This window comes from Trachemys scripta, chromosome 3 (assembly GCF_013100865.1).
Source record: "Trachemys scripta elegans isolate TJP31775 chromosome 3, CAS_Tse_1.0, whole genome shotgun sequence".
NCBI classification, from domain to species: domain Eukaryota; kingdom Metazoa; phylum Chordata; order Testudines; family Emydidae; genus Trachemys; species Trachemys scripta.
In genome coordinates, this window is record NC_048300.1 from 51,205,711 (window position 1) to 51,226,478 (window position 20,768).

General features: G+C 41.9%; 1 protein-coding gene across 4 annotated transcripts in view; it reads right to left on the reverse strand.

The window, feature by feature from the left end:
* Positions 1-20,768, reverse strand: part of LIN9 (lin-9 DREAM MuvB core complex component) — a 58,423-nt gene that overhangs the window by 13,842 nt on the left and 23,813 nt on the right. For all 4 annotated transcript variants that reach the window (XR_004645009.1, XM_034764704.1, XM_034764705.1 and 1 more), the window contains 7 exons: positions 17,021-17,125; positions 15,736-15,869; positions 11,628-11,753; positions 6,654-6,811; positions 5,273-5,406; positions 3,988-4,107; positions 3,708-3,809 (listed from right to left, as the gene is read on the reverse strand). Coding sequence is in view for 3 of the 4 variants with exons in the window: in XM_034764704.1 (XP_034620595.1) it covers positions 3,708-3,809; positions 3,988-4,107; positions 5,273-5,406; positions 6,654-6,811; positions 11,628-11,753; positions 15,736-15,869; positions 17,021-17,125 (879 nt within the window). In the remaining variant the exon portion in view is untranslated. The remainder of the gene's footprint in view (positions 1-3,707; positions 3,810-3,987; positions 4,108-5,272; positions 5,407-6,653; positions 6,812-11,627; positions 11,754-15,735; positions 15,870-17,020; positions 17,126-20,768) is intronic.

Genomic DNA, 20,768 nt, shown 5'->3' on the forward strand with positions numbered 1-20,768 from the left:
CTGAAACACTGACTAAATTTTCGCTTGCGATCAATTGAGGGTGCAAAATTACTAGTGCAGGTCACGATGTCCTCACATCTAATCATCTAGTTGTGACCACAAATCAACTGTTAGACATCTAAACATTATAATTAGTTCCCACAATTAATTGCAGGCAAAAAATTAGAGGCTGGGTGGAAACCCCTTTGAAGATATATAACCTATTATACTTATTTTTTTCAAACGGAAATCTTTCAATGAATTTACTAAATTTTACCAAATAACTTGTCTTGAATACTTATATAACTACTATGTAATAAATGCATAACATTAACAGTGATACTTCATTTTTGTAAACACATTCCAATTTCTGATGCGTTAGATTTTGAATCAGTAGGTAATCAAAATGATTGATATAACTACTATCAACGTGAAGCATAATTCCACCAAGTTCCATATAGATTTCTCGAGGAATCTGGTCTACAAACCACTTTAAAATATGCTGACCTTCTTTATGTACCCACCCATTGCCCTTTGGATGGAACTTGACAAAATCTGGTGTGTCAGGATCTAGTATGTCTGCATTCTTCCAGACCAGTGCCACAGATTGTATACCTGATTTTCTCTACTAGTTGTGGTTTGCATGAAGGTAAAAGTTTTGGGTCACAGCATAAGATTCTCTAAGGGGGATCTCTAATTATCTGGTACTTTCTTTTGTGTTATCAAATCATGTATTAATCATGACTCATCTGACTTTCTATATAAAGTGCAAATGAAACTTGATTGTTGTCACGTATGAGGAAATTTCAGCAGTTTATAAGCCCTAAGAATGTTCTTAAAGCTTCTTTGGGCTTTTCTATGAAGCTAGGAGGACATATTTTTCCTTTGCACATGACTAAAGCATTGTAATTATAGCCTGAAAAAAAGCAATAAATGCAGGGAGAAGAGCAAAGGGCAAGTTCCATTTTTGCAGCAAGGCTGTAGTAACTTCTCAGTCCAAGATCCAGCCATATAATGGTAATCAACCTTTAACATAACAATATTACAGTACCTAGACTATACGTTTCTGTTACTCTCACAACAGTGCTGGCATCATGTGAAAGATGATTTACTTACAATACAACCAGTGTTAACTTTTTCATAGCAACACCTAAGCTCAGCAACACTGCTTCAAAAATCTTCAAATAAAAATAATTCATACTCTAGGCTTAAATATAATGTGTGGCCTTTAAGCCAAGCTTTTTTTTGCATCCTTTTCTCATTCCTTTATTAGAAACATGAATTGGGTAGTCCTGAAATGACCAGACAAGAGTTCACACTGGAAATCTTTGCTCTGATTTTGTTCAGGCACATTCTGGCAATCTCAGCATTAATGGCACTATTTTTGCTTGTTCAGTGTCCTTGAAAAAAATGCACTCAGAAAGCATCACAGACAAGGAGCCCATTCTTTGTAAGCTCAGATTACTTAATGTGAGTAGGTGAATATAACCAAATACAAGTTGAAATTTGAAAGTTTTCTGATTTAAAATACAGCATCAACACCACACAAATCAACCATGATTGGGTAACTGAGTTTTATCGGCTCTTCAGTTTCCTGGTCAGTTTGGTCTTATCACAGTTTTGCAGATCATTCTCCCTAGCACACGTTGACGAATCAGACTTAGAGGATAACTTTCAGATCAAGTGTAGCAACAGAAACAAATCTCATGCCTTGCAATTAATGAATCTTCATATATCAGTGCCTTATTTTTACTGCAATTGTATTTAATGTAACGTTCTTGACCTTACTAAACACTATCTTACCCTACTTCTTACTATTTTTGGCCATTGTGTTTCTCTTAATCCAATGGTTCTTAACTGGGGGTCTGTGGCCCCATGGGGGTCCACGATCTCTTTCAAGGGGGCCACGGGGCTCCGTGGCCGAAACCTAGAGCCGGAGCCCAGCACCCCCACCAAGGCTGAAGTCCGAAGCTGAAGCCCCGATCCCTGGGGCCCCCCACAGGGCTGAAGCCAGGAGGCACGAGGCTAAAGCCCCGATCCCTGGAACCCCCCATAGGGCTGAAGCCAGGAGGCAGGGGGCTGAATCCCGGAGCCCCGAGCCCTGGTGCTCTCTGTGGGGCAGAAGCCCTGAGCCCATGGGCAGAGTTGGGGACATGAAGGGTGTTGCCCCCTCCCCCCACCAAACTGCAGCACAAGAGCAGGATAGTCCCAGGGGCAGCGCCACACCTCGCCCCCACATCTCCTTCTTTCCCTGCCCCCTGGCCAGGTCAGAGTCAGGAAGCTGGAGCTAGGCAGTGAGTGCCGGGCAGCTGCTGCTCTGGCTGGTGCCATGGAGCAGGGCAGGCAGCTGCAGCATTCCCTTGTCTCCTGTTGGTGCCCCGGGTTGAAGCTGCTCCTCAACTCCCAACCCCCTTTTCTCACACAGCTGGTAAGTGCCTCCTGGGCTGGAGGATCCGGCTCCATGGCTGGCAGAGCCCTCGGGGAACAGGAACTGCAGGGGAGCCCTCCTGGCACACAGCCACTAGCTACTCCCCTCCATAAGTTGTTTTCAAACTTTTTGAGCTAAGCCCCCCACCTTTGAGTTACAATTTTTGGTTCCCCTCCTCCTCTCTCTTCCCTCCCTTCCCCCCGGAAAAGCTGAGGTGAGTTAGGGGGTGGAGGTGGCATTCCCTCCCTGGACCCCGCTGTGCTGAGCTGGCTTGAGCCCCGCTGGCCCCTGCTCTCCCAAAATAGATGTCAAACTACGCCTATGCCCAAGGCCCCATCCCTGCTGGGCCCTGGAGCTTTTAATAGCAGGTGGGGGGTGGGGTTGTCTCAGAAAGAAAAAGGTTTAGAACCCCTGCCTTAATTAATCAGTTTTATTAAGCTCTCTGACAAGCAGTATTTACTGCAAGTAATATGCACCATAAGTTGAATGGTCAAAACAGAAATATATTTTATATGAATTGAAGATAAAATTCAGTTCTTTAATCAGTTATGTAATCTTTAAGAACGTTGTCAGAACATCCTGCAGTTATTATTCGAGAATAACCTGTTTTGATTCTGCTTTATGCTAGTTTTTGCAAAAATTATAATGAATTTAACTTCTTTCATTATAAAGTTGACCTTACTAATGATATTGTTTTGTTATCTAGAAAAACAACTTGCTTAGATTAGTTTCTGTGCTTCCTGGATCTCCACTTCCCAGTATTATATTTTCACACTTCACTGAACACATTCTCAGAATAAGCTAAACTATTATCTTCAAACACATAAGAGGAGGATAAAGATAGATTTGGAACACTAGAATTTATATCTTGAGGGATAGGAAGTGTTTGGTTTAGACGTATCTTTTTCAACGCCCTTTGATTTTGGGACTGCAGAGCTGTCTCTCTTGTTCTCAAAGTGAGCAGGACATCCTACTAGTTGCCCTGGCTTAGTGGATGGGATGTGTCAAATACTTTTTTTTAAAAAAAGGATATATCAATACCATGCAATGTGAAAATTAAAATCTTAAAAAGCAGTAACTGACAAAACAGTACTTACAAAGAAGTTCTACATATAGGAAAAAAACCCATCAACATGTCAAAACAAAGATTTTGACTAATAATTCGTGATAAGTTCCTTTTTGATATTAGCAAGCCTCTTATGAATTAGTATCTAGTGTGAGTTAACCACATAAGAGTTCAACACAATAGATGTAAAAAGGCCAATGCACATACAATTAAAAGAAGAGCAGTAACACTCACCACTTGGATAAGAAATTCTACTGGAAAACCACCTAGTGTTTCGCTATCTGAGCCTGAAATTTTGTTTTTCCAAGAGGATTGTCCTAATAAAGGATCACTGTCCTATACAAGAAAGAAAGTTGCATTTAACAACTTATTTCTAGAAAGATTTAATAAATTTTTTTTTAATCTTGTTAAATATCCTCAGGTAATTCATTTCAATAACATACTGAATTACTATATTAATGTTTCATAACATTGAATTATTAAGCAATGACATTTTCTAGTACATATTACTTACTGTAATTGGAGACTGGAGTGAAGGTGTGTAGTGTAATCGAGGAGGGGTCATGAAGAATCTAGAAGGCCGTTGTTTTTGTCCAAAAGCAGTAATTGGCATAGTTTCATGAGGCTCATTGCTCTGTTAAGATAGAAAAAGGAAAAAACAACTATTCCAGGGCGACTTTAAAGAGACTAAAAGTTTTACACACCTCTTGAACATCACAAACCCATGGATTTATATTTCAGACTAAAACATGTTAAGAGGGTTGGTAGGCTAGCATTCATGTAATACACTGCTTTAGAAAGATCAAGCTTAAGATACTCCCTTCCCTCAATCCTTCGCTTCCAGGCTACAATGGATGGAGAACATCACATAGATAACCTTTCCTTCCCAATAAAAGGGGATATGTGGCACTGCATCAGGGAATGCAATAATATTTTGAAAGGATGCTCCACTTTCCTCATTGGAGCAGTCGTAGATCAACACTGGAAACAAGTAGGAAGATGCACAAGACTGCCAGAACAGAACCTGATCTGTTAAACACCTACAGTTGTGTTTGACACTTTGTATCTTCTAAAGAAAAACATGGTCCCTGCTCTAAAGATCTTACAATCTAGTCTAGATCAACTCATAAGGCAGGAAAATTCCTTTAATTGCAGGTACACCAGTCAGGTAAGGTAAGATAACCCCCGAATTACATTTCAGTCCAAGGCACTTTTATTGTGATAAAAGGATCTGAAACAAGAGCGAAACAACTTTATAACACTTGGTCCCAGTCATCAGAGGCATTTCCAGTTTTCAGCAAGTTGGGAGAGGACAGGACAGGACTGTAACAGGTATACTGGGATGCAAGCATCTGCCCCATGGCCCAGTGCCCTATTACAATGGGGTACGAGGAAGTTTAAAGGAAAAACTGTTGACCTTCAATGCAGGTCAAGGTTAAAGCCTTTACACACAACTGTCTCAACCTGAAGGTTTGTGCACATCTCCCTGGGCAAGGACAGCCATAAGACAGCAGGGAAACGGGGAACCTGAAATTATATTAAAGATCAAATTTTCCCCTCAAATATATCTGTGCAACTCTCAATAAAGATATTAAAATAGCAAGAATTTATTTACAAAAAGATACCTTAATGGTAATTTTCTATGCGTTTGGGGTGTCTTTTTCTTGATTTATGGCTAACAGCATCTGGATTTTATTCCTGTACCATCTTTGGCTTAATTTAAATATACAAATTGGCATATTTTGGAAAAAATCATTTTACATTCCAGCTAGGTTCACAAATGGGTAAATAATACTTACAAGAACTTCATAATCTGGGACTGTATGTGTTCCAAGCCCTGTCCTGTCAAAAGTTACTCTGTAAGTAGCATTAAGTGTGTCTACAGCATCTATCTGTCCAGTGAACAGTCCATCATGGACACCACGCAACCGTGCTAGGAAAGGAAAAACAAATATCAAAAATATTTATTTGAGGAAGATCGATGTTAAGAAGTCTTTTGCAAGTAAGCACTGGCAATATACAGAATACCTTGGATGGCATATTCAGTACAACACGTACACATTAACGAAAAACACTGTAAACACTGTAAACTCAATCACTGTCAAGCTTTAATCATAATTTATCTTTACAGGTCAAATGTAATATTTAAAAAACACAATCACCACCACAGGAATCAATTTGAAAAGAATTTTTGCTTCATAACCAGTACCATCTACTACTTTGATTTTATAGAAAAAATTGATTTCTAAAAGTTTTAGAACACTAATTCTGCCCTTTTGCTCACTGCCACTGATAACAATGTATTCAGTGAAAATTAAGAATTGTGTTAAGTTATTATTTAAGCACTAGGGACCAAACAGCTCCAGTATGGAGTTACAGGAGACTATGGAAATGGCTACTGTGATGTTATTTTTGTTTTTATTTATTATTTGTATTGCTATAGCACCTAGGAGACCTACTCCTGGACCAGGACCCCATTGTGCTAGATGCTGTACAAACAAAGAACAAAAAGATGTTCCCTACCCCAAGGAGCTTACAATTTAAGTGTAAGACAAGAGACAACAGATGGATACAAACAGACTGACCATGGAGTACAAGGAAACAATACTGGTCAGCATGATAGACGGTCTCTGCACACCAGCAGCCTAACCATTGTCAAATTTTTGTAGGTATCATGGCAAAGGAGAGTTTTGAAGAGGGATCTGAAGGTAGATAATGAAGTAGCTTTGTAGATGTTTATGCGAACGCCTCCCAAGGGCGTTATATTGGTGCTTGTGTGTCTGCTCTTCAACAAGAGTTAATGTTTGGACAATGACACCTAGTAATGGATTGTTTAAGATTTAACATTTAAAGGTCCAGATTAGGGACTGCAGAGCTATAAGTATTTAAACTGTTGTCTTTTCAGGATATGATGAACTGTCTGGATTTTTAATAAATTAGATCACTTACAACTGACATAGTAGTAGTAATAAAATTATTAGTTATATGGATGTTTACATCTTCAAACCATGCTACTTCTTTAGAAACATTAACTAATTCTCAAAACTTCCCACAGTGAATTAAGAAAGGTAAAAACATAAAATCTTCATTCAAAAAATGAAATAATTAACTTATCTGAGATGTGTGTTAGTGGGCAGTATTTACTGATATATTTGCAAAAATATTTGTTTTTAAAATTACCTGTAACTTTTGTTCCTATAACAAGTGGTAATGGAATTTCATCTGGAAGATCCTTAAATTGTGAAATATCTGCAACTTTCCGCTGTTGTAAAAGTCGGATTTTCTGCCGTTTCTGTTTTAATGCTGACCTCTCCTCCTCAAAGAATGCAGAAGAACATCTATAATACAAGTAAAGTAAAACTATATATTTATAGACTCCAAGGCCAGATGGGACCATTGTGATCATCTAGTCTGACCTCCTGTATAATATAGGCCCATAGAATTCTCTAATTAATTCTTAGAACATATTTAGAGAAACATCCAATATTGATTTTAAAATTGCCAGTAATGGAAAATACACCACGATCTTTGCTAAAAACTGTTCCAGTGGTTAAATACCCTCACAGTTAAATATTTACTCCTTATTTTTTCCAGTCTGAACTTGTCTAGCTTTAACTTCCAGCCTTTGGAGTGTGTGCTAGACTGAAGAGACCATTATCAAATTTTTGTTCCCCATGTAGGTATTTATAGACTATAAAACAATCATCCCATAACTTTATCTTTGTTAAGCTAAACAGATAGACTCAAGGAGCTCAATCACTATAAAGGCAGATTTCTAATCTTTTACTCATTCTTGTGGCTCTTTTCTGAACCCTCTCCAACTTATCAACATCCTTCTTGCATTGTGGACACCAGACCTGGACACAGTATTCCAGCAGCAGTTGCATCAGTACCAAATATAGCAGTAAAATAAAAAACTGTTACTCACCTTCCTGTAACTGTTGTTCTTCGAGATGTGTTGTCCATGTCCATTCCAACCAGGTGTGTGCGCGCACACGTGCACAGCAGCTGGAAAATTTCCCCCCTAGCAGTATCTGTTGGGTTGGTCTGGGCACTCCTTGGAATGGCGCCTTCCTGGTGCTCAAAATAGGGCCCTACCAAACCGCCACCCCCAGTTGTCGGACATGTGGGTATAGCCTGTCAAGACCTTTCAGGAAATGGCTGACCATACAGTTGGCAAAGACCGACTGGCCCTCTGCACCTGGATGGAAGGCAGAGATGGCAGCCAACTGAACCCTTACTGATGACATGGACAGTCCTTGCTGCTTGAAGTGAAGACGGTAGTCCAGTATGAGTGGCACAGAGGCAAGCGTCGAGGACGAAAGATGCTGTCAGCCAGATTGATAATCTCTTCCACTTGGCAAGGTAGGTAGCCCTGGTGGAGGGTTTCCTGCTGCCAAGGAGGACTTGTCCAGGAACCCTGTCTCATGACAACCCCGGTAGCCATCACCCGAATAGCTGCATCAGCCCCATCCAGAGCGGCCTGCAGTGAAGCTCGGGAGATGAACTTGCCCTCCTCAACCAGAGCCAAGAATTCAGTGTGGGAGTCCTGTGGCAGCAACTCTGCGAACTTAGCCATTGCCCCGCATGTATTGTAGCGGTACCTGCTGACAATGGCCTGCTGATTAGAAATGCGGAGCTGCAAGCCACTAGTGGAGTAGACATTTCTCCCTAAAAAGGTAGAGTTGTTTCGCCTCCCGATTCTTTGGGGAGGGGCCTTGGTAGCCTAGCGCTTGCGTTGGTTAGCAGAATCCACAACCAGGGAATCTGGTGGAGGATAGGTATACAAGCGCTCATAGCCCCTGGACGGCACAAAATAGCATCTTTTATTGTGCTTAGCAGTAGGGAGCAACAGAGCTGGGGTCTGCCACAAGGTTTTTGTGGTGTCGGCAATGGTCTTTATGAGGGGTAGCACAATACGTGCAGGTCCAGAGGGGATGAGAATATCCACCTTTGGATCTGCGTCCTCCACTACTTCCTCTGCCTAAATGCCCAGGCTCTGGGCAGCCCTCCTCAGCAATTGCTGTAGGACCCTATTGTCCTCCAGGGTCGGGGCTACTGAAGTGCCCGTCAACGCCTCATCCGGAGAAGAAGAGGAAGAGACCTCCGCATGGAGTGGCTACTCTCTTCCCTCCACACCCAAGGGGTCCCGTGGCACTTGGGGATCCTGGACTGGAGCGGACGCGAATGGTGCCGTGCCCTCGGTGCCAAGGTTGCTGAAGCTGGAACCGATGATGTCAAGGCTGTTGTTGGTGCCAAGTCGTTGGCGCTGATGCTGCAGGGGTTGGGATGGTGGCGTCAGGGAACGATGGATCTACCCCCAATCCTGCCGATGCCAACGGTGCCGGAGGTGGTACAAAAGTGGCTCAGGCCACCGATGCCGCCCTGGAATGCGACCCTGGGCTCCACCCTTGGGCTTGGTGAAAAGTCCAGGGAGTCCAAAAGGGCCACTGTGCTGGGGGCTGTCGCTATGTGGGCCACAGTGCCAAGTAAGGTTGCAGGTCTCATGATGATCTGGACCACCTGCTTCTGCTCCTACGAGATCGGTAGGAGTCCAACTCTGACATCTCCAAAAAGGAGGACCCCGGAGGAGTGGTACTTCAAGGTGCCGAGAGTCTGCGCCGAGGGCTCAGGGACTGACGAGGCTGCTGACGCTGTTTTGGTGCCGGGGAGCTGTGCCCCAGGGATGAGATGCCAGGATATCATTGAGGGTTTTCCCCTTGATAGTGCTGGGGGAGTGACCGGTGCCGGTGACCTATCCCATCTAGGCAGGGAGAATGGTGCCACGAGCTGGAGCAGGTACCGGGCTGCCTCGAATGCCTCCAGGGTTGACGGGAGGTGTAGTTGTCGGCTTGGCCTCGGTGAGCGAGAAGGGTCTGGACTCAACCACCCTTCCATGGAGGCAGGAGTCAACACGACTGTCTCTGGCAGTGGGGCCGAAGCAGCGTGGCCCGACTCGGGTCTCAGATGGCCAGTTCCTTGGGTCTAGCTGGGGGGTGAAGGGTGGAGGAGAGAAGACGACCCCTCTCCAGCCTCCTGTTTTGCGGCACTGGCGATTGAGACTGGTGTCTGCCTGTGGCATGTAAGGTGTGAGTGGAGCCATGATGGTGCCGAGAGTCCTTGTCTTTACTTGGTACTGATCCCTGTGCTGACGGGGCCGGGGCACTGTGTACTGAGGAGGAGGCAAGTGGCGCCAGGTCTGCCGATCCAGGGTCAGACTGGGCCAGAGTGCTGCTTCCATTAGTAGACTCTTCAGGCGCTGATCTCTATCTTTCAGTGTCCTGGGGCGAAACACCCTGTAGATCCTACAGCGATCCTTTTAATGGCTCTCCCCAAAACACTTCAAACATGAAGTGTGAGGATCGCTTCTGGGCATACACTTGCCACAGACTTTACAGGCTTTGAAACCAGGAGACTGCAGCATACCCTTGCGCCAGGATAGTGGTGGAGGGGAAACACCCCCCCCTCCCCCGCGCCCAAAGGAAACGTAAGAATTAAGTAAAGTACCTACTAACTACTTAACGCTAACTACAAAAACTGATTAACTATATACAGACTGCTAAACGTGCTTGTCAGGACAAGAGCAAAGGGAAGTTCCAGCTAACCATCACTGGCGGTAAGTAGGAACTGGGGGTGGTGGGTCGGTAGGGCCCTATATTGAGTGCCAGGAAGGCGCCACTCCAGGGGGCGTGTGGACTGACACGACGGATGCTGCAGGGGAAAATTCTTGTGGCTGCTGTGCACACAGGCACACACACCTGATTGGAATTGCCATGAACAAGCACTTGAAGAACCTGTTTTCCTATTCAAGATTCCCATGTTTATGCATCCGAGGATCACATTAGCCCTTGTGGTCACAGCATCACAGTGAGGAATCATGTTTACCCGATTACCCCCTGCAACGTCCAAATCTTTTACAGAGTTACTGTTTTCCAGGATAGAGTCCCCAATGTGTAAGTATGACCTGCATTCTTTGTTCCTAGATGTATACATTTACAGTTAGCCTTAACATGTTATCTGCTTGCGTTTAGCTTACCAAGTGATCCAGATTGCACCGTATCAGTTATTTATCACTCTCCCAATTTTTTTGTCATCTGCAAACTTCATCAGTGATGACTTTGTTTTCTTTCAGGTCATTGATAAAAATGGTAAATAGCATAGGGCCAACCACCGATACTTGTGGGACCCCACTAGAAACACACCTGCTCAATGATGATTTCCCATTTTTACATGTTTGAGATCTAACAGTTAGCCAGCATTTAACTGTCATAGTTTTTTAATCAAATGTTATGCAGTACCAAACCAAATACCTTACAGAAATCTAAGAATATTACGTCAATACTATTACCTTTAGCAACCAAACTTGTAATCTCACCAAAAAAAAAAAAAAAAAAAAAAAAGATATCAAGTTAGTTTGACGAGACCTATTTTCCATAAACCCAAGCTGATTGGCATTTATTATATTACTTTCCTTTAATTTTTTATTAATCAAATCCCATATGAGCTACTCCATTATTTTGCCCAGGAGCTAAGTCAGACTGATAGGCTGATAATTACCCAGGTCATCCTGTTTACCCTTTTTAAATATTGGTACAACATAAGATTTCTTCCAGTCTTCTGGAACTTCCCCAGTATTCCAAGACATTATTAATGGTCCAATAAGTTCCACAGCCAGCTCTTTTAAAACTCTTGGATGCAAGTTATTCGGACCTTCTGATTTAAAAATGTCTAACTTCATTGGCTGCTGTTTAACATCATAGTTAAACTCAAAACTGAAAATACACATATAATGGAGAGATTTAAGAAGTTGTGCTGTAGAAAATAGCTTGGGCTCCATTACCAGATAACACTGGAACATGAGAGATAATTATTCCACTATTTTTTCATCCTGTTTTGGAAGGGCCCAATGATCTGTAGGTTTGGCAGCATTGTATGGGCTGGCCATACTCAAATAACTTACTTGGAATTTAAAAAATACAAATCCTATATCCATTTCATACATACACAGGTAAAGGCATGTTGCTTTATTCTCAATGATACCTATATTCAAAAGAAATGCAACCATATTTTAGTAAGATGATCCAGAAACGATTAAGAAAAAAATATTAATCCTCAGAAAAATGAAGTAAAATAAAATTATATATTTATTTTTACCTTCGTGGTTTTCCCATTAATCGTCTGATTTTTCCCCATTCCACTCTTGTTAATTTTCGGGTTTTCAGGTTTGGAAAAGACTCTTTCAGGCATACACAGAAATCATTATCTCCCTCAAACAATGGTCTGTTAAAACACAAGTGACACTCCGTTAATTACAAACCTGTTAACTACATCCAGAAAACATCTGTCATGAGGAACTAAGAAATCTCCATCCTCACAAGAAATGTGTGGAACAAAGTTACTGAAAATGTTAGTGTTCCTTGCAGAGGAATTTATACTTTATCAACTTGAAATTAAGTCAATTAAAAAAAAAAAAGTGTACAAAATAGTTTTAGGAGCTACATTTTCACTTGAATCCTCCTACCAATATATATGGGTTAACAATGAAATCACATTTTCTCTCTTTTTAAAATGTTTCTCTCCCTTGTTGCTGTGTGGGAAAACCCACAGAAACGGAGGCCCTGAACGTGCATTGTGACCCATGCACATGGATTGTTAAATCTGGGTGGATCCCCGCTGAAGTCAGCAGCGAGACTCCATACAAGTGCAGCAGTCCACCTGCACAAATCACAGTAAAGGAGTGAGATTTTAAGAGGAAAATGAGTGACTTACACAAAAGGGGTGTGAAAATGTCTATGCACAAGGTGCTGTCATATGCACTAAGTAAATAAATTGAGAAAGAAAAATATATTTTTTTATTCTAATCTCTTTCAAATATAGCATGGATTCTCAACTTGGGGTCACAAATAGGTCCAAAAGGGCTGAAACTACCCTGCTTTTTTCTATGGTTAGAAGGAAAGGGTTATCTATTGTAATGTGGGGTCATGGATGGTATGAAAAAACTGAGAACCACTGAGTTATTGTAATCTTAGGTGTTTCTTGTATCAATAAAAAGTAAAAATTTTCAAACAAATATGATTTTTAAATTGATGTAGCCCATTTAAATTGGATTAAAATATTTTACAATGGTTAGGTTAAAATAACTAACAATGGTTGTATACTGAGTAACGTATTGGTACTTGACGAAGACATCTGTGCAATTTCTAATTCTTGCTTCATATAAAATATTTATATTAGTATTTATTATGTAAAAGAAAGGTCTAGATTATATCATTCATAACAAAATAGCTCATTCTAGAAAGTTTGTTAAAAGATAAGTTGTTTCTAAAACTACAATTGAGGCACTAATAAGTTTACAGGATGGCCATATATCTTAGTGGTATTTATTTCAAATGGTGACAAATTTACTTTGATAATCACCATTTTCAGAGCTAGGAGACTTTGGGAATTATCTACTACATACCTCACATTTTAGTTAACTAATGGACTGAACAATGATATTCATTATTATTACTAGTATAAGCTAAAAGTTCTTAAAGGGTCATTGTCAAGGATGGTGGAATACAAATGTTACTTACGCAAAAATATAACAGTAATTTGTTCCCAGTATCCCAGTAATACATTTAACAAGACCATTTGTTGGAAAAAAACCCAACAACAACCCTGTATACTGTGAATTTAAAGCAAATTAAATAAGTGTAATTTTTATACCTATGACAGGCATATACATAATTCTTTTCCTCTGCTGTGCCTGACTGCTGAGTTCAGAGAATATTGTCTCAACAATCCTGACAGAAGCTATTCTGATTGAACATTGGAATACATTTATGTATCCTGAACAAATGCTAAGGAAAAATATTGGTTAACAACGATATGATCTTTTATAGGGGGGAGGGATAGCTCAGTGGTTTGAGCATTGGCCTGCTAAACCCAGGGTTGTGAGTTCAATCCTTGAGGAGGCCACTTAGGGATCTGGGGCAAAATCAGTACTTGGTCCTGCTAGTGGAGGCAGGGGGCTGGACTTGATGACCTTTCAAGGTCCCTTCCAGTTCTAGGAGATAGGATATCTCCATTTATTTATAAAATAAAAAGTGGCAAAGTATTGTTCTGGCTTGTTTTCCTATGGTGGGTTGCTAGTTTCACTGCCGGGTCACACCAGTTTTTGAACAACACTCTAAGCTGCTACTGACTAATTTTCCAATGGTCTCGCATTTAGATTTGAACTGTTACAAATCTGTGACAGGATATACAAACCACACAGTAGGCAAGAAGGGGTTAAAGAGCAGCTTTGGACTCACGCAGCTCTGTCCCACTACCCCTGCCGAGGTATGCCAATCTTGGAGAAGAAGACCTGAATTTCTCCCTTTTCAATTCAGAAGGCCCAGCCTGGGGCGGTGGACAGACCTGTAATCCTCAGTTCCCATGACAGAGAACCAAGCTATATTGACTGTGAACACAGAAAATCAGGACAAACAGCTGGAAGATCCAGGTGGGGCAGAGAAGCTGAAAGAGCTCTTTATTTCTGTTAATTTATTTTCTCTTCCATTGTTACCTTGAGGACTGAGACTAGGGGGTTGTGAATATGAGCCCTCTGAGGAGAAGGTGGCCGCATTGTAGGAAGCAGCTCAGGGAAGAAACAAGAGGTCTGATGAGACAAACCTTAGCTGCTTGCAACCACTTGCCGCAAGGGTCCCTCAGCTGGAACCTAGGGTAGAGGGAGGGACTGAATTCCCCTACAGCCTCACCATGAGGACTAGCCAGAAGACCCCAGGCACAAGGGCCCAGAAGGACTATTGGACCTGGACCAGGACTGTCAACCTGGTGTGAAGGCCTGGGACTACTGAGTGAAAACCCTGATTTATGCCAAAAAGAGTGAGACCAAAGGGGGCCATATCACAAGGCAAGAGGGGACCAATATCAGACTTCGGCAGCAGAACTACAAAGAACAAAACCCAGCAATGCTGCTCCTAGCCACAAAGTGGCCCCCAGCTGGTAAGTTACTTTGCCACAAGTGATGGAGAACGTAGGCATCTCTGCAGCCCCGCTAAAGGGTGTGATATTATGTGACATTAAAAAAAAAAAAAAAAATCCCTTACCCCCCTTAACAAGGTTGAGGCGGAGTCTAGAAGCCAGTCAGATCTGAACCCATTTCCAAGAGGGACAACTGCAGTTGTTGCAGCAGATAGCACAGCCGCACTGGCAGATGCAAGTGGTCCTTATCTGGCAGAGATTGATGCAGAAGGCGCAGATGAATCAACAACCCCCCAACATGACAGGGGTTCTATGGACTGTGCATATGGAGAGGTGTGGACTGTGGGCCTGCAACCAAAGCCAGGCTCCATTCACCTGCAATTTAATGGAAGTGGTGGAGATGTTGGACTTGAGGTGTAACCAGGATCAGGAATTAGGCCCTGCAGCAGAGCCAGACTCTGGGTAATCTAATGAGTTCCTTTTACTGTAGTAGACTAACTGATTGGCTACACTGCCTGATTGGCTGAAAGACTGAGCAGACCCGCTCTTGAGCGGAGGTAGAGCAGTTCAGCATCTATTCAAAGGATTTACCCACAGCTGCAATAGCTCCTGCCTGGACCCACCCCTGCTCCTGTGTTGCCTCACTCCAGGTAACCCGATTCTAACTCTGGGCTCCAAGTCCTGCCTCTGGCCCTGACCTGAGGCTCTGATATCTGGCTTCTGACTCCAGCTCTGACCCGCACTCTGATTTCTGGTTATCAACTCCTTCTCTAACTATTATACTTGACTCCTGCTCTGACCACTAGGCATAACTGCCCACATCCCGGTCACTGACAGCCAGACTTTGGTCTGTGACCAGCTGATTGGCTCAGAGAAGGTCCCCAGAGAACCTTTTTTTTCCCCCCACATTGTGTCCATAGGTATGTGAAGTTTACTCCATCCAGCAGGTTGAGCTGACAGTAGATCTCTACTGGTAGGACTGCCCCCAAGACTTGCTTATCCAGTCATCCTATGCCAGGATGGGGAATCCTTCGTAGAAGTGTTGGGCTGATCACTTGTTGGAAGGAACCTTGGAGACCCAGGGTAGAGCTGACTTGGAACCGATAAAACTGGTAGGGCTTGGGGAAAAAGAGGATCCCAGTGAAGCGAACTCCAGCCACTCAGCATCCCCTTCACATTCTTGGGCAATCGGGAACCCAAAGGCTGCCCCACTGTGAGAAAGTGTCAATTCCAGGCAGTAACTTTAGTTTCTACAGTAATAAATAAAAATAATATATAAAGAAATAGTACGTACTTATCTATATTTGAGTAGAACCATTCATATATGCACCATTTGTGTGCTTTGGGAAGTTTGAGTAGATTACGTAACCGTAATCCAATCTTCTGTGATGCTTTCTTGTCTGGCGTTGGCATTGTTGCAGTAAACTTCTAAGCAATAAAATAAAGGAGAGGTTACTAGCAGCTGAACTTCCAAAGTGAAAATGAAAGCATCTGCAGCATTAAATGTGCTAAATAAACAGGAGCCTTCTCAAATTCAATTGTTTATTAAATATTCAGAATTCTTTAACTAGAGAAGCAAAGTTCATTTTCTTGATAAAAAATGAATACATTAGCAACTGTAGTGTTTTAATTCAAATGTATTGTTCCATGGTTTCTTTAATTTTTATTACAAAGATAATACTAATATAAAATGGCAAAGATTATAACTATACACTAAAACACACAACTGATGCCAAGAGCTAGCAGAGATCATGCCCCAAACTATTAGCTGGTCAGAGTCTCTACACTAGGCTTTTTTGTGAACATTTCCCACCAGCAGTTCAGCTCCAGTGGTGGTGGCACTCGTATAGACCGGACTCAAGGTAACCTCTGATGTTTTAAGGTTAATCTAACTTTGCTCCATGCACGGCTACATGAACATGCTGGCTAAAGTGCTACCATCACTCAAACAACCAGAAATTTGAATGAAATAAGCATAATATAGACAAGGCCTCCTTGAGCACAGTTTCTGAATAAGTTTTTAATGTCTGATAACCATGCTTGGTGTGGACACAAACCATGTTAGGTTGTGTTTGAAAACTGTTTTACAAGCTATAGTAAGGACAAGATGTTAGGTCCTATCTACACGACAAGAACTATGTTTCAACAGGCAGTTACAGTGGCAACATAAGGCGGCTGCAGCTCCTGGTGGTATTTTTTTTTAACCTCATGGCAGCTCCAACATTGCTGGGTCCATTTAGTCAGTGTTCCCCACTCTGTCTGATACAGTAGAGAGTCCTAATAGGATGAGTGTTCCAATAGTTCTGCCTGTGCTTAGGTATGGTGGCGCACCAGTCAGCATTTTCGCCGATAGACTCAATGGTACAGGATCAGCATGAACAGAGCTGTGTCAGTGAGGGACCCACTTGTGGGGAGGAAAAAGGATGTATTAATCTATTTTGAGCCAAAGCCTTTACTTAGGAATAGGTCCCCCCCACCCCAAATTCATAAACTAATGACGTAAATTGAGAAGAAAACACAATTTATTTTAAAGGATTGCTTTCCTTTCTGGTAATGTTCTCTGCATAACACATACATACCTGTGGAACCATTGCAATCTTCTGATTTCTTTTGGGAGACCTTGTATTTAACTGTCTGTCTTCTTCTTCACAAAAGAGACGACTCCGTTTTGAATTTCTGAAGGGCTGTATATATCAAAATTAGGAAGCAATTAAAAGAAAAAGCTCATTTCTTCTTTTGATATACAGAACCCATGATAACACAAATATAATCTATTTTCCTTTGCTATCTAGATACCTTGGACACTTGAAGTGCCTCCTAACACAGTTATGGTCAAAGAGCCATTCATTTAATTATTTTTTTGTTTATAAAACGTCTTTTAAACAGCTTGCCCTTGACTTAAAAATAAAAAGGAAGGGCCTTCAAACAATCTATTCATTGATTTTGATACATTCTCATTAAAAAGCCAAGCTGGATAGAACAGTTACTTACAGAAATAAATTAATCTACTAGTATTTTTAATGTGTGCTGCTGCCCAGCACTGTAATGGACGTGTCTGTATGTAATGGACATTACTGTATGTAATGTCATCCATAATGGTGTCACACTTTAGATTATTACAAAACACTTCATGATGTTGTTTCAAGGATCATTTATGTATCAAAATATTTTGATAATTTTTAAAACTCCTACCATAAAAACTTCCCCCACACCCTAAAATGCTAAGAAACGGAGGAAACTGAACCATCATAAACAATGTTCAAATTATGTAAAGATCTAACATAAGAGGAAGGAATTTCAAATTTAAGGCTGTTCAATATTAACTGTAACTCTTTACTGTGCTATGATACTACAGTTGCAATAAAATTAGTGGAGGTTGCTGAAAAAAAAGTAGAAAATCATAGATTGCAAATTTGTGGCATGAAGTTTTCACACTTAAATTTTAGTTATTTCTTAACAAAATTTCTTCATATGTCAAAGAAAATTGTCCTAATTGAAGACTGAATGACTCTTGCATGGGAGTGATGAGTGCAAAGAGCTTCCTTCTCACACATTGTGACCCAATACAGGAGCCAGTCCCTGCACTCTGCCTAGCACAGGGACTTAACCCGGCTAGCTTCTCCTAGAATGCAAACTACTTACAGAGGAAGAGATTGAGCTGGATTCAGATGTCACTGATTTCCTTGGTTTTCTGACACCCTGTGCCAGATAAAGAGAGAGGCAGAAACTCGAGGGCCAATGGCAGAAAACAAAGTTTGATACAGACCAGATGAAACAACAAATTCCTCCTAGTTTTATAGGGTTGTCAACGCTCAAGGATTGTCCTGGAGTCTCCGGGAATTAAAGATGAATCTTTAATTAAAGACTAGGTCATGTGATGAAACCTCCAGGATGAAACCTCCAGGAATACATCCAATCCAAACTGGCAACATTACTATGCTGAGGCTGTATTCCAGACCAAGAGAACCTTTCTATCACCACTTCCACTAATGCTGACAAATCTTGCCCCAAGGAGCTGTCCAGGGCGATAAACTGTTTCCTCAATTCTGAGTGTCTAGAAGCCTGTATCAGAACAGGGCGCTGAATGCTGCGAACTATCATCATGCTTTGCTTAAAATATTGTGCATATTTGAGAAGGATTCTCAAACAGCTTGGATCTGCTTTGCCTACACTCACCAACTAATAATCCTCCCACGTGGAGTTCAGTACACTCACTCATCGAGAAATTCTGTACACCTTAAAGGGGTCTCGACTCAAGACCCGTGAATCTGACTCATCTTCCCTGGCTGGTGAAAGAGAGGCACGAGCAACAGAGGTCTCTCATGACTGAAAGAGCCAATGACTCATTCAGGGAAGGAACTTTTCTTTCCTCCTTCAAATATGCAATAGTCTGACCAACACTGAAGAAACCCACTCTGGATAAACTGGCTTTAGCCATCTGCTACCCATTGTCAAACTTCCTGTTCCTGAGCAAATTCAGAGAGAAGCTAGCCACTGGTCTAGAGATAATGAGGTTAGTTCAATCAGGGAGGATGAGGCCCTCTTCTAGCAGTTGAGGTGTGAACACCTAGGGAGGAGAAACTGCTTTTGTCGTTGGCTAGCCATTCACAGTCTTTGTTTAATCCTGAGCTGATGGTGTCAAATTTGCAAATGAACTGAAGTTCAGCAGTTTCTCTTTGGAGTCTAGTCCTGAAGTTTTTTTGCTGTAGGATGGCTACCTTTAAACCTGCTATCGTGTGTCCAGGGACATTGAAGTGTTCTCCTACAGGATATAGGAGATATTTGTATATTGCCATTCCTAATATCTGATTTGCGTCCATTTATCCTTTTACGTAGGGATTAAACAACTCAACTGCTAAAAGAGGGCCTCATCCTCCCTGATTGAACTAACCTCGTTATCTCTAGACTGATTCTTGCCTGCATATTTATACCTGCCTCTGGAAATTTCCACCACATGCGTCTGATGAAGTGGGTATTCACCCATGAAAGCTTATGCTCCAATATTTCTGTTAGTCTATAAGGTGCCAGAGGACTCTTTGTCGCTTTTTACAGACCCAGACTAACACGGCTACCCCTCTGATACTTGACCCAATGAATAGTAATGGGAAGTTGTACTTCCACCACTAGACCTTTCACTTGTGGAGTCCACAAGGATCAATTTTTTCTCCAATCCTGTTCAACAAGTACATACAGCCATCAGGTAAACTGGTCAGATGATACTGTTATGAGTTGGGTGAAACCTTTTATGGGTCATTTTAAAACTTCAAAATTAAAATCAATCTGAGATTGAGGAGTGTGAACTCACCCTTCAGTTAACATAACTGTAAGGATAAATGAATCACAAGTCCTTACCTAAGATAAAAGGGTTTTGTGAACACACCCAGGAGTTTTGTGTGAGTGGATACAGACTAACACGGCTGCTACTCTGAAACCTGTTAGCTGGCTAAGTCAGTCTGTGAGCGAGTGAGTTAGTAGGCAGAACACTGAGGACCAGAGAGCTAGCCTGTAGGAGCAGCTGAAAAAACAGTGTGTGACCCTGAATGAAACCTGGAGAGTGGTTCTTTGGCTCAGAGGTGTTGGCTGACAAAAGTGTCCTTGGTGCCGAGAGCCTAAAAAGCTGTTTCCTGCTATTCGATTCCTTCAGTGTTCAGGGACAAAGTACATTCTTTGTAAATAAACAAAAAACTACATCTAAGGCTTTGTCTATACAGTTGCGGTGTAGTCGCAGCTCCAGCACTGGGATAGAGCTCTCCCAGCGCTGTAAAAAAAAAAAAAAACCACTCCCATAAGGGAAGTGGCTCCCACTATCTACATTGCCACTTTACAGTTTTCACACCCTTGATCGAGGAAAGTTTCAGCACTAAGTGGCAGCGTAGTCAAGGCCTAAGAAACACCTATCACCAATTTTTCTTCTTAACTGGAACAACCTAGTATACCCCAAATTTTTGGCTAGCCCTCAGGTCAAAAGGGGTACTAATATTAACTCAAGTGCCAGCAATATGCAGATGACACACAGTTTTATTTATCATCAAGTATGACCATACCACTATCACTAGGGCCCTACCAAATTCATGGTCCATTTTGGTCAATTTCATGGTCATAGGATTTTAAAAATTGTTAATTTCATGATTTCGGCTATATATATCTGAAATTTCATGGTGTAATTGTAAGGATCCTGACCCAAAAAGGAGTTGTGGGGTGGTGTTTGCAGCACTGCTACCCTTACTTCTGCGCTGAGGAGGACGGCAGCTCTGCGCTGAGGCGGACGGCAGCACTGCTTTCAGAGCTGGGCAGCTCGAGAGTGGTGGCTGCTGGCTGGGAGCCCAC